Here is a 13,819-nt window from a genome sequence, read left to right on the forward strand (position 1 = left end):
TCATTACATGGTCCATATGGCGATTTTCTTTTAAATGAACCATGCATATGGCGATTTTCTATTATTCTTTCAAAAGGAGTATATATTAAGGAAGTCTGGTCATGGAAAAGGTGATCTTTTTTTTTTGATTGATGATCTATTCTTTTATGTTGAACCGAGAGTTAGTCTTGATAATGGCATAATGCTCTGCACTTAATTACTATTAACTAGTGATGCAGTTTTTGAAAAAAAAGAGACATTTTTTAGATAGAGTTTTAACATGTGATGTTTGCTTTTAATGATTTTTTTTTTAATCATCAAACCAAGATATCAATTGATTTTTGGTGTAGATAGAAATTGAATTCTGAATTTTTTATTCGACGACAAAAAACTTTACTTATTGAGTTAATTAGAATCTACGAAAAAAAATATAAAAACTAGACATGTAGTAGGTAGAGAATGACATTAGTTGATCGTAATTCTATTTCGCTAATCATTGTGTAATATTTGTCTCTTGCTCAATTTATTTTGTGGAGATCATATATAGCAACTATACTCAATGAAAAATGTGATATTTTACATTGAGGTTTTTTTCCTTTCTTATTTCTTTTGACCAATAAATTAGATCAAATGTAAAATAATATATTTTGCTTGACTGTAGTGGTTTTATGTATTTTGGGGCCTAAGGTGATGATTAAAAGAAAGAATTCCAATGATATTAACAAAAAAATAGTTTGAGCTTCTTTTTTTGGGATTTTTATGTTTTTTTGAGAGAGAAAGAGAAAGGGAGAAAGATTTGAGATTCTAGGTCACAAAGAATTTATCTTTTCTATTTTTTATATTTTAGGAATAATTCATTAGCCTCCTTTCCTCACCCTTTCCTTCTTCTTCTTTTTCTCTCTCTAACATGTTTTTTCCCTTTTTTTTTTAGTTATATTTTAAGCCTTTGTTAGGTTCTAAAAGTTTAGAACAATAGGCAAACTGTAAACACAAACTTCTCTAGGTATAGATCTTAGAGTTTATAGAGTTTATTAGACAATGCTTAAGGTGTTACAAGTTAGAACACAAGAACATACAAGCTATAGAAAGAAGAATTCAAATTCATTGAAATCCGACCAATCGAAAATCAAAGAATTCAAAATTCAGTGAAATCCGACCGAACGAAAATTAGATTCGACCAATCGAAAATTGCAAACATGAAATTTTTGTAGAATTCTATTTCAGCCTAAACTCTGCTTAAACGTTTTGGGTTTCAATTGAAACACTTCTAGTATAAAAAGGAAAACCCTAATTACATTTTTAGAGCTTTTGAGAAACTTTGGAGGTGCTCTTGTGAGATCTAAAAGGTATTGTGCCTTCCTCTATTAAAGTCACTACCGTAAATCATTCTCATATCATTAGATCCAGTAGATTTGAAGTTGCTGCAACAAGATCAACAACTGCTGATGATCTAAAACCTTTGAGTGGGATCTCAAAGTCACAAGCAAGGCGGCTTGTGTTGGTGTAAATTCGAGAAGAGAAGGAGTTCGTGGATTCGGAGTTTGCATGTAGTCATGTAAGTAAGTTACTACATGAGATAGCAATAGATTTAGGGTTAAATCTTATTGTAAAAATTTTGATTCTTTTATAGTAGATTTACTTTACCTTGAGGATAACTAGATCATATTATTCTCAGGTTTTTACTATGAAAATGTTCGTTTCATTGGTTTTCCTAGGTCATCATATCATGTATTATTTACTTTTTCACATTTGTGCATGATATGATAATTACTTGTTTACCCTAGATTTGAATAATAAACCTAATAATCACTTGGTTAATAAGTTAGGTTAAACAATCTGGTTTAAAAGGTCTAAACGAACAAACAATCTCCTTTCCCCTTTTTTTTCTACGTACGTTTGTTTTCCTTATTTTTTGGATATAAGTTTGGGTTTAAATTTTATTCATTTTACATAATTAACATTTTTTTTTTTTGGAAATCAAATAACTAACTTTTTTGGATAAAATTTGGGAGCCTTAGGCGGTTGTCTAACTTGCCTAAGACAAGAGTCAGCATTGTTACTTGAATCGTAACTTCCATGGTTGCTATCAATGTTGAACATGTTCTTAACATGGTGTCTCTTTTATGAAAATTGGCTGTGAAATTATCAAACAATCCATTTATTTAATTTTTTTTCTTGTTTTAATAAAGGGTAGTTTCACTAGCACAATAGGATAGCTAGAACTTCAAAAGAAAAAAAAAAATTATAAATATAATTTTTCAATAAAGGTTAGTTTATTCTTTATGAACTTCAAAAGAATACGCGGAAAATTTTGATTTGTATAGTTTAAAGCAGAGCACAAAAAGTAGTACAAAAATTTGTATTCATAACAATCTATAAGAAATTCAAATTATATTATTCCAAATTTACTTGAAAAATCAATATAATTAGATAATTGCATGTAGTTAGTGAAATTTCTAGACAACGTGCATATTACAACTCATATTGGCAGAATATTATCTAGGATATAACTCAGTAATTGAAACCTTGTTCTCAGTTATGTTGGAACCATTGTCTTGTTGCAATAATGTGGCTGGTATAACATTTGTCCGCACGAAACTTGCAGGTTGCGTCGGTAGAGGGATAGCAATAGAATTGCTATTCATCATGAGACCAACTGAAGTCATGTTTGGTCTGTCATCTACATTTTCTTGAACACAGAGTAGCCCAATGTGTATACATCTCAATATTTCATTTATTGGACTATCGCTCAATGTGGGATCTATGAGATTAGAAATTGTTCCCTCTCTCCAATTTTTCCATGCCTGTAGAAATACATCAATGTGAGCAAACCATGTTACCAAAAAAAAAGAAGAAATTCCAATTTATCTTTTACCCCTAACAAGCGTACTCACATAGTTAAGAAGGTACTCCACATTCTCTCCATTATGAAAAGAAGTAATCTTTTGGCCACTCACAATCTCCAAAATCAACACACCAAAACTAAAGACATCTGACTTGATTGAGAACTGTCCAAACATTGCATATTCTGGAGCCATGTATCCACTGCATATCAATATTAATAAACTAACAATTAATTTGAATGTTAACTTAATTGTTTTGTTCAAATTATTTAATTTCCATCATCTTTATGGCTTTCTTGGTGTTACTTCAACATAAATAACATATTAAAATGAATTTTATCAGGCATGCACAATTATATTTATGAACTAAAGCATGCTATTGTACTTACTAAGTCCCCACAATTCTATTTGTATTGCCTTCAGTTTCGTCTGATACAAACATCCTGGCCATTCCAAAATCTGCAATTTTAGGATTCATCTCGGCATCTAGTAGAATGTTGCCAGCTTTAAGGTCACGATGAATTATACGAAGTCGAGAATCTTCATGAAGGTATAGAATCCCTCGAGCAATGCCTCTTATGATTTTGTAACGCATTTCCCAATCTAAAAAGGCACGCTTCATTTGATCTATAGATTCAATAAACCAAATTAGTCACCAAAATTTTTAAAATTTACCTTCTTACCAAAAAGAACAAGATTCTTACCTACTGAAATTATTTTGATTAGAATATAAAAAATAACAATGAAAGAAAAAGTACCAAATATGTAGTGATCAAGGCTTGTATTAGGTACGAACTCATAGATAAGAAGTCTTTCACTTCCTTCTAAGCAAAATCCAAGGAGTCTAACTAAATTTCGGTGTTGGAGCTTGGCTACTAATAGAACTTCATTCTTAAATTCTAGATCACCTTGTCCAGAATTCATTGAAAGTCTTTTCACCGCTATTTCTTGTCCATTAAATAGCTTACCCTGTATGCATGTCCACGTACACACATATGTATGAGAATAATTAGAAATAAAATAATTTAACTGAACTCTAAGAAATTAAATAATTCATTTCATATCATAATGTTTTACTACCCTGTATACTTCCCCAAATCCTCCTCTCCCAAGTTTATTTGCATCTGAAAAATTGTCGGTTGCAGCTCTGATAGTGCCGAAATCGAATTGCAAAGATTCCACACTTGTTATTTGATCCACTGGTTCACAAGAGGAACATGTTTATACATATTCAATTGATACAATTACATACTCTAATTAGAGTAATAGAATTACAAGAGGAACATGTTAATATGTATCCCATTGATACAATTGCATTCTTTAAATCTGAGTAACACTATCACATAAGGGAGCTCTTTTTTTTTTTTCTTTTTTTTCTTTTTTTATTATTATTTTTTTTTTATGAATAATAGATGAGCTTGTACATGGATGAATGGTTACTCTGAGGAGATTAATCATTAAAGTTGTAGCAAATATCATAATCCCATTTTAAAAAGACATTTTCAATAAATAGCCAATAGTTAATTCGTATCAAATGTAAATTTCTAACAATTATTTGTTCTGAATATTTACTTGACGTGAAAGCCAACAACAACATGAGAGTTCCAAATTTATTTGTGGGCTACTATTTATGTCGATGTTTCTACTTTCTAGTAAGAAATAACAAAATTGGAAAGAATTTTGAATAAACAGCTACAGCTTTACTCAGATTTTTTTTAAGGAAAAAAAAAAAAAAAAAACAAAAACAAAAACAAACAAACAAACAAACTAGGCTACAGGCTTTAACAAAACTTCTTATCCTGTTTAGTATTTTGTCTTTTAAAAAGGATATTTATTCTCCAATGTTCAACCAAAGTCTTCTAACATTTGTTTTTTTTTTTTGAGAAAGAAAAAAATGGGATCTTTATGGTCATATTATACTCCCGGGTAGGGAGCACTAACTAAATTTTATTGAATGTTGAATATATTGAAAAATATTGTTTTGTGAAACTTTTTATGGTGAGACAGTTAAAAGGTGTGCTTTTGAGAATGAAGAGCAACATAACCAACATGTTCCAAATTAATGGGAATAGGATCATACATAAGTATTTCTTTTCAAAATTACTAAATGCTGTTACCTATAAAGTTGCCAAATACTTGAGAATTACATAAATTACTAAGCTTCATATTGTTAGAACTTTTTTACATGAGTTTGGCTTCAATGCATTGGAGCACTGGATGGAGCACATACACATACATGACACTTGTCCAAAATGATCACGTGTTAGTTGTGTGTGTTGTAGTGTATTGGACAAAAGCCTCACATTTTTTATAATTTACAAGAATAATTTTCAAACAACAAACGACATTTTGAACTTACTTTTAAACGTATTTATTGGCTTCCTCACTCTTAAAATGATGTAAATACTAATGACAAGTATCATAGCAATAACAATCGGGAGAACAGTGATGATGATAGTTCGAGTTGTGTCTCTTTCCTTTCCTGTGAGAAAAAATGTTGTTATTGCAAGGCATATAATTGATAAACTTGAATTAATAACTAAGGAAAATTACACTTTATTTTCCTAAACTATACCCATTTTATACTTATATCTCTAAACTATAAGAATGTACAGTTTACCTCGTTAAATAAAACCTGTTTTGCACTTATCTTCTAAACTATGAGAATGCACATTTACTTAATTTCTTTATTTATTAATCATGAGATATGGTGCAAAGTGTTACACATGTAATAGTTTAAGGGGTAAGTGTGCACTTTCATAGTTTAGGAGGGCAAGTGTTACATGGGTAAGTATAAAATCTCATAGTTTAGGAGAGTAAGTATAAAATGGGTAAGTTTATGGAGTAAAATATAATTTCCCCTAATAATTAATATTAAGACACCCATAGAGAGAAAAGAATTCTTCGATTATAAAATTTAAAAATAAGTTGACACATAAATTAATTACAACTCATCATCCCCACATATATATTAAAAAATTCCCTTGAAGAAAAATAGATACCGTAACATATACCTTGGTTTGCTGCAGCAAAAGAAGATTGTAAAAATAAAGAAAAAATATTGCATAATTTTGTAGCAGTCTAGATTGAATTAAAAAGCCTAAAATGAAAAAAGTGTAAACTAGTCCACTACTCCTTCTGAAACCTCATGTACTAATGCAAAAAATCTAGGATCACAAAAAATACACAGTTTTTGGTGAATCTATAGGATGGTAACAGACAATAAATCATAATTTGTTATATAGAACAGTTGTGACAAAAGTTTGGACTTTTTATATAATATTAGACTTGGTCTAACTGTACCAACCAGCCAAGAAGTAATTTCCCTTCTCAGGGATGTCGGACATATCATGATTCATACCTTTTAATTATGGCAGATAAAAATTGGCCGTGTTTCTAAACTTTAATAAAGCCAAAATATTCAGGTAAAATTGCCTTTAACTTTTTTTTTATTTGGATGAAAAAAGAAATCTACAATCTCAGAATTACCAGACTGTGGTAACAGTGACTGCGGTGGTGGTGTTGGTCGTGGTGATGGTGGCGGCACTGGTTGTGATGACGGCGGCAACACTTGAAGTTGTTCAATGAAAGAGAAGTTGGCATACCTTAGATCGCAACTTGGGTTAAACATGCGAAACCCTGTGGATTCTTGGCAACAGTCACTGACATTGTTCACCAAGACTTTTAAGCAATTGCTACATTCAGTAAGATTGAGATCCCTTGAACACTGTACGAACCCATATCTAGTACCATTCCCATTTTTCAATGTTCGATTACCATCGCTGTAAAGCATATTTGTTCCTAAAGCATCCTCTACTAGGCCGTTTGTTACGTGCACAAGTTGTTGCGCACAAGTTGTTGCAGGGCAGGAGGGATCTTTGAAGATTGGTAGTTGTGGTGTTTCCTTGATTTGTGCTAAGATAGCTGGTATTTGAATGTTATGTCAGTTGTAGTTTTTTTAACGTTGAGTATTATTTTGTTCTAGCTTTTAGGAGTTGTAGTCTGTTGTTATTTAGTTCTATTTTTTAGGAGTTGGAGTTTAAGAGGATCACGATTGTGTTAGTGGTCCTGATTTTATGCTTTGGAACGTTACCATCTACTTGTATAAATTCAGCAGCTATTGGAATAAAAGTCATCAGAAAATTTATCAGAATTTACCAAGTCAATTGGCAACAATGGAAAAGGTCGCAAGCACTCTCTTCATCTACCCAAAAAAAAAAAGTAATTTATTGGTACGACGGATATAAAAGTATAAGTGTGAGCTCACCAATAATCTTGCTCATTTTAAAAGTAACTACATCACGCGCATGGATTTTTTTTTTTTTGAGAAAGACACGCGCATGGATATTTTATGATTTCAAATCAAAATATTTTTTCCTTGGGATGACTTATCTCGATTTTCTTCTTTAAAAAAAAAAGAAAATGTCAAGATACTTTGTTTTATCATAAAAAAGACTTGTCATAAATTACATCAGTAAATTACTTTTTTTTAATAAAAAAATCAATAAATTATTTAGGGCATGTTTGGTAGACTATAATAAAAATTATAATATAATAGTTATTTTTATGGTCAAAATATTTTTTCCTTTGAATGACTTATCTCGATTTTCTTCTTTAAAAAAAAAAAAAGAAAGTCAAGATACTTTGTTTTATCATAAAAAAAGAGTTGCCATAAATTACACCAGTAAATTACTTTTTTTTTTTTTAATAAAAACATCAATATATTACTTAGGGTATGTTTGGTAAATTGTAATAGGTACTGTAATATAATAGTTATTATTATGGTTTAGCAATTCAATAGTTTGATTATGTTTTTTTTACATGGAATAGTCATTCCTTATGAATAGTTATTGTTTAAAATGAGGAATAACTATTCATCTCTACAAGGGTTATAATAGCTATTCCTTAATTAGTAGGTGTATTAATTTCTAAAATTAATATATTTCCAAATAAACAAACTTTTCATATGCACATAACAATTATGAAAATAAAAAATCATAAAAAAGATAACTAATTTCTCTTTCAAATTTAAAAAATAGTATTTTTTAGAAAATATAATTATATAAAAAATATTTCCTAAAATATCTTAATTTTGAAAAAAAAAAATTCTTTCATTCCATTGTTTTTGGAATTCTATTATTATGTTGTCACTAAACAAATGAATAGTAACAAGTATTATATTACAACATCTTTTATTCCTTATAATACCTATTCTTATTCCTATGAAATTACTGTTACAATCTACTAAACGTGCCCTTAGTATGAAGAGAGAGATAAAAGAAGAGATCTAACCGGAAAAGTGGACTAGTGTGGAGGTGTTTAAATTGTGCATGTACGCTTCATTTGATCTATAGATTCAATAAACCAAATTAGTCACCAAATTTTTTTTCAAAATTACCTTCTTAACAAAAATAACAAGATTCTTACCTAATGAAATTATTTTGATTAGAATATAAAAAATAACAATGAAATGAAAAGTACCAAATATGTAGTGATCGAGGCTTATACTGATGTCGCAGAAGCTTGAAGTAAGCACACACGATACTCTCTTTAATGGACAGAAACTAAACTGTTAGTTTCTGGGTTGTAAACCTTGAATTCACGAGGAGTTTCCTGAATCCACAAGAAGATAAAATGGAATCCACCAGAGAAAAACAATTGACAAAGTCTGAATTTTAACTAATCTAAAAACTGAATTGCCTTTTGAGGCTACAATGTGTTTAAATAGTAACAAAAAAACCTAGGGCAACTAATAACCCTGAAGCATCTACGAAAGCATATAGAACTCTAATTTGACTAAACAACATTAAAAGCACCTAAAAAGAAGGAAATAAATAACCTAAACCTAAAATACCAAAAATTACATAAAAATACTAAAATTGAATATTTGCAAAAATTAGAGAAATCGTGTCCTACATCAAACCTCTCCACTTGAAGCAAACTTGTCCTCGAGTTCATTTTTGAAATCTGAAATCTTCTACTTTAATAACTTGATCTGGTTTTGAAACTTGAATCCTTCATAAAGTGTAGCATAAAATTTCTTCTCATCTACTCTGAATTTATTTGCAACATCAATCAACAAAGGATTGATAATCAAATTAAAATTTTCTACTCCAAGAAAATCAACATATTGTGTAGTCATCTTCAACAAATCAACCAAGATCTGAGGATTGAGAGTTGTGGACTCATCCTCATATTCGACCTCAATTGAATCTTCCACAATGTTCTCAATAATTACCATCTCTACATTCATGTCATTATCTACAATCAACTCAACCTTCGTTTTTTTGACCTCTTCATCAAATTTTTGACAAGTGATATCTTCCATCTTCAATTCAATAACTTGTTGCAAGTCTTGGTCTTTTTTAACCACTTCAAATTTTTCTTTAGAAATAGGTTGCTTCTTTTCAACCCTCAAAGCCTTTCCTTTACTTGACACATGGACATCTTCAACAAATCAACCAAGATTTGAGGATTCAGAGTTGTGGACTCATCCTCATATTCGACCTCAATTGAATCTTCCACAATGTTCTCAATAATTACCATCTCTTCATTCCTGTCATTATCTACAATCAACTCAACCTTCGTTTTTTTGACCTCTTCATCAAATTTTTGACAAGTGATATCTTTAATCTTCAATTCAGTAACTTGTTGCAAGTCTTGGTCTTTTTTAACCACTTCAAATTTTTCTTTAGAAATAGGTTGCTTCTTTTCAACCCTCAAACCTTTTTTTACTTGACACATGGACATCTTCAACAAATCAACCAAGATTTGAGGATCGAGAGTTGTGGACTCATCCTCATATTCGACCTCAATTGAATCTTCCACAGTGTTCTCAATAATTACCATCTCTACATTCCTGTCATTATCTACAATCAACTCAACCTTCGTTTTTTTGACCTCTTCATCAAATTTTTGACAAGTGATATCTTTAATCTTCAATTCAGTAACTTGTTGCAAGTCTTGGTCTTTTTTAACCACTTCAAATTTTTCTTAGAAATAGGTTGCTTCTTTTCAACCCTCAAACTCTTTCCTTTACTTGACACATGGACTTGGTTGTGATAATTTTGATTTTGACCTAGTTTGGATAGCCCTACTTTTCACTCAAAGTAAAGTTGCATTTTCATTTTTTTTTTTTTTTTTTTTGTTTTAGCAGCTGGACTTATTGACTTTTAGGAGACAAAAAACACTGTGCGTGCACTGTTCACGCACTATTCATGCACTGTTCACGCAATATTTAATATTAAAAGTGGGTCCCACAGTACTATTCACACATTTAAAAATTATTTTGCTACAGTGTTTTCAGCAACAATCAGTTTTTTAGCAACTTCAGCAACAATAAATGCTATCCAAATGGACCCTTTGTGGTTGACCTTTCATGTTTTAAACATATTGCTTTTCATATTGCTTTTCCTTGGGATGACTTATCTCGATTTTCTTCTTTAAAAAAAAAAGAAAGGTCAAGATACTTTGTTTTATCATAAAAAGACTTGTCATAAATTACATCAGTAAATTACTTTTTTTTTAATAAAAAAATCAATAAATTATTTAGGGTATGTTTGGTAGACTGTAATAAAATTGTAATATAATAGTTATTTTGTGGTCAAAATATTTTTTCCTTCGGATGACTTATCTTGATTTTCTTCTTTAAAAAAAAAAAAAAAAGTCAATATACTTTGTTTATCATAAAAAAAGACTTGCCATAAATTACACCAGTAAATTACTTTTTTTTTTTATAATAAAAACATCAATATATTACTTAGGGTATGTTTGGTAAATTGTAATAAGTACTGTAATATAATAGTTATTATTATGGTTTAGCAATTCAATAGTTTGGTTATGTTTTTTTTACATGGAATAGTCATTCCTTATGAATAGTTATTGTTTAAAATGAGGAATAACTATTCATCTCTACAAGGGTTGTAATAGCTATTCCTTAATTAGTAGGTGTATTAATTTCTAAAATTAATATATTTCCAAATAAACAAACTTTTCATATGCACATAACAATTATGAAAATAAAAAATCATAAAAAAGATAACTAATTTCTCTTTCAAATTTAAAAAATAGTATTTTTTAGAAAATATAATTATATAAGTAAAATATTTCCTAAAATATCTTAATTTTGAAAAAAAAAAATGCTTTCATTCCATTGTTTTTGGAATTCTATTATTATGTTGTCACTAAACAAATGAATAGTAACAAGTATTATATTACAACATCTTTTATTCCTTATAATACCTATTCTTATTCCTATGAAATTACTGTTACAATCTACTAAACGTGCCCTTAGTATGAAGAGAGAGATAAAAGAAGAGATCTAACCGGAAAAGTGGACTTAGTGTGGAGGTGTTTATATTGTGCATGTACGCTTCATTTGATCTATAGATTCAATAAACCAAATTAGTCACCAAATTTTTTTCAAAATTACCTTCTTAACAAAAATAACAAGATTCTTACCTAATGAAATTATTTTGATTAGAATATAAAAAATAACAATGAAATGAAAAGTACCAAATATGTAGTGATCGAGGCTTATACTGATGTCGCAGAAGCTTGAAGTAAGCACACACGATACTCGCTTTAATGGACAAAAACTAAACTGTTAGTTTCTAAGTTGTAAATCTCGAATTCACGAGGGGTTCCCTGAATCCACAAGAAGATAAACTGGAATCCACCAGAGAAAAACAATTGACAAAGTCTGAATTTTAACTAATCTAAAAACTGAATTGCCTTTGGAGGCTACAATGCGTTTAAATAGTAAAAAAAAAAACCTAGGGCAACTAATAACCCTGAAGCATCTACGAAAGCATATATAACTCTAATTTGACTAAACAACATTAAAAGCACCTAAAAAGAAGGAAATAAATAACCTAAACCTAAAATACCAAAAATTACATAAAAATACTAAAATTGAATATTTGCAAAAATTAGAGAAATCGTGTCCTACATCAAACCCTTCACTTGAAGCAAACTTGTCCTCGAGTTCATTTTTGAAATCTGAAATCTTCTCTTTAATAACTTGATCTGGTTTTGAAACTTAGAATCCTTCATAAAGTGTAGCATAAAATTTCTTCTCATCTACTCTGAATTTATTTGCAACATCAATCAACAAAGGATTGATAATCAAATTAAAATTTTCTACTCCAAGAAAATCAACATATTGTGTAGTCATCTTCAACAAATCAACCAAGATCTGAGGATTGAGAGTTGTGGACTCATCCTATATTCGACCTCAATTGAATCTTCAAATGTTCTCAATAATTACCATCTCTACATTCTGTCATTATCTACAATCAACTCAACCTTCGTTTTTTTACCTCTTCATCAAATTTTTGACAAGTGATATCTTCCATCTTCAATTCAATAACTTGTTGCAAGTCTTGGTCTTTTTTAACCACTTCAAATTTTTCTTTAGAAATAGGTTGCTTTCTTTTCAACCCTCAAACCCTTTCCTTTACTTGACACATGGACATCTTCAACAAATCAACCAAGATTTGAGGATGAGAGTTGTGGACTCATCCTCATANCTTCAAGTTCTCTCTTCGGCCTTTCCAATAAGCAATAAAACAAACAAATTCAAAGCAATAAAAAGAAGCAGAAAAAAAAAAAAAATTCAAGCAAAAAGGAGGAGCAGAATATACCCAAAAAATATTCTAAAAAAAAAAAAAAAGACCAAAGAAAATTTAGTTAGAACACTAATAAAAGGGTAATATCTATCTCCCTCGCTCATCTCACTTGTGATGCTTCCAAGTTCATGTTGGTTTACATTGATACAGACAATCATTTTCATATGCATACACATAGCAATCTGCACTTAATACTTGTTTTACATATATTTTAGCTTGTACACATCACACACGACCATGAAATTACATGCACATACAATCTTATCTCTTCACATTTACATAATTTGAAAGAGAGAGGGTGGTTGGATAGAAATGTCCAGAAGCCGGAGTAAGAGAACCGGTTTAAGTGAGATATGTGGGTTGTCCAGCCCAATGAGGTGAGGATTTAGACCCTACCCAATTTGTTAGGTCCAACCCAAGATAGCTCTAAGCCAAACCAAAACTTAGTCCAGCCCACTCCTTTTCCATAGAAGCCCAGTTTTCCAAACTTATCTCTTACACTCATAACACTCAACCCAAGTTAATTTCAAACCCTCTTAAGCCTAATCCAAATACAATACTTAGAAAATCACGTTTTTAAATATTTTTTTAATAAAAAAAATAAACTGGGTTTGAGTTGGGTTTGGGTATCTATGGGTAAAATGTTTTGTTTGGGTTTGAGTAAATCCGAGCCAAACTTGATGGTGTTGGCAAATTCATGTTGCGCTTTCGCTGGCAAATTCGTGTTGGACTCTGGCCTAAACTTGATAGTGGGCATGGATAGATATCAAATATTAATCACAGCTAATCAATTTTAGACTAATCTACCAATTAACTCTAAATTAAATTAATTAATCAATTAACATAAGCATGAATTATAACACAAGGCACAAGTGGAAAACCAATTAGACCACTAAGAGCATCCGCAGCCCAAATGCTATATGGCATATGTTGAGATATTTTAGCATTTTAGCCTTCAAATGTTGCTCCAACCGGACTTGCAAAAACTTCCAATTGTAAAAAATTTTACAACACTGCTACAGTACCATCTTATTTCTAAGATGGTACTGTAGCAACATTGTATAATTATAAATTATTATTATATTATCTGATTCTTCTCTCTCTTCCTTTCTCATTCTTTCATTTCCCTCACTCTCTTGTCTTCTTCTCTCTTGTTTGTTCTCTCCTCTTCAAACCCAAAACCATGGTGGACATGAACGCCATCACCAAACCACCATGGCCGGACTCACTGTCACGGGCCCCACCACAAGCCACCGTCAAGGCCACCGCAAGCCACCGGACCAGCCTCTCTCTTCTCTCTCATCCCCTCTCTCTCTCTCGCCATCGTTGCCAATGCCAAGTTTCTCGTTTTCTCCGTGGATCGTCTTC

General features: G+C 30.6%; 1 protein-coding gene across 1 annotated transcript; it reads right to left on the minus strand.

The window, feature by feature from the left end:
• Window positions 1-2,439: 2,439 nt before the first annotated feature.
• On the minus strand, window positions 2,440-6,615 carry LOC112031130 (cysteine-rich receptor-like protein kinase 44). The gene is made up of 7 exons (XM_065764399.1): window positions 6,312-6,615; window positions 5,176-5,304; window positions 3,903-4,024; window positions 3,581-3,791; window positions 3,212-3,449; window positions 2,874-3,024; window positions 2,440-2,783 (listed from the first exon to the last, which is right to left on the minus strand). The coding sequence occupies exons 1-7, from the start codon at window positions 6,613-6,615 to the stop codon at window positions 2,475-2,477; spliced, it is 1,464 nt and encodes a 487-aa protein (XP_065620471.1). The 3' UTR covers window positions 2,440-2,474.
• Between the last annotated feature and the right edge of the window lie 7,204 nt (window positions 6,616-13,819).

Source organism: Quercus suber, unplaced genomic scaffold (genome assembly GCF_002906115.3).
Source record: "Quercus suber isolate HL8 unplaced genomic scaffold, Cork oak 2.0 scaffold_555, whole genome shotgun sequence".
NCBI lineage: Eukaryota > Viridiplantae > Streptophyta > Magnoliopsida > Fagales > Fagaceae > Quercus > Quercus suber.

Bases quoted from the DNA above. Each gene is read 5' to 3' on its own strand.
- LOC112031130 (XM_065764399.1), bottom strand. From the start codon at position 6,615: ATGCTTTACAGCGATGGTAATCGAACATTGAAAAATGGGAATGGTACT. The intron at 5,305-6,311 runs GTAATTCTGAGA...TTTTTCTCACAG, and splicing joins GTCACTGTTACCACAGTCTG to GAAAGGAAAGAGACACAACT. The intron at 3,450-3,580 runs GTACTTTTTCTT...TTGAATCTATAG, and splicing joins CCTTGATCACTACATATTTG to ATCAAATGAAGCGTGCCTTT.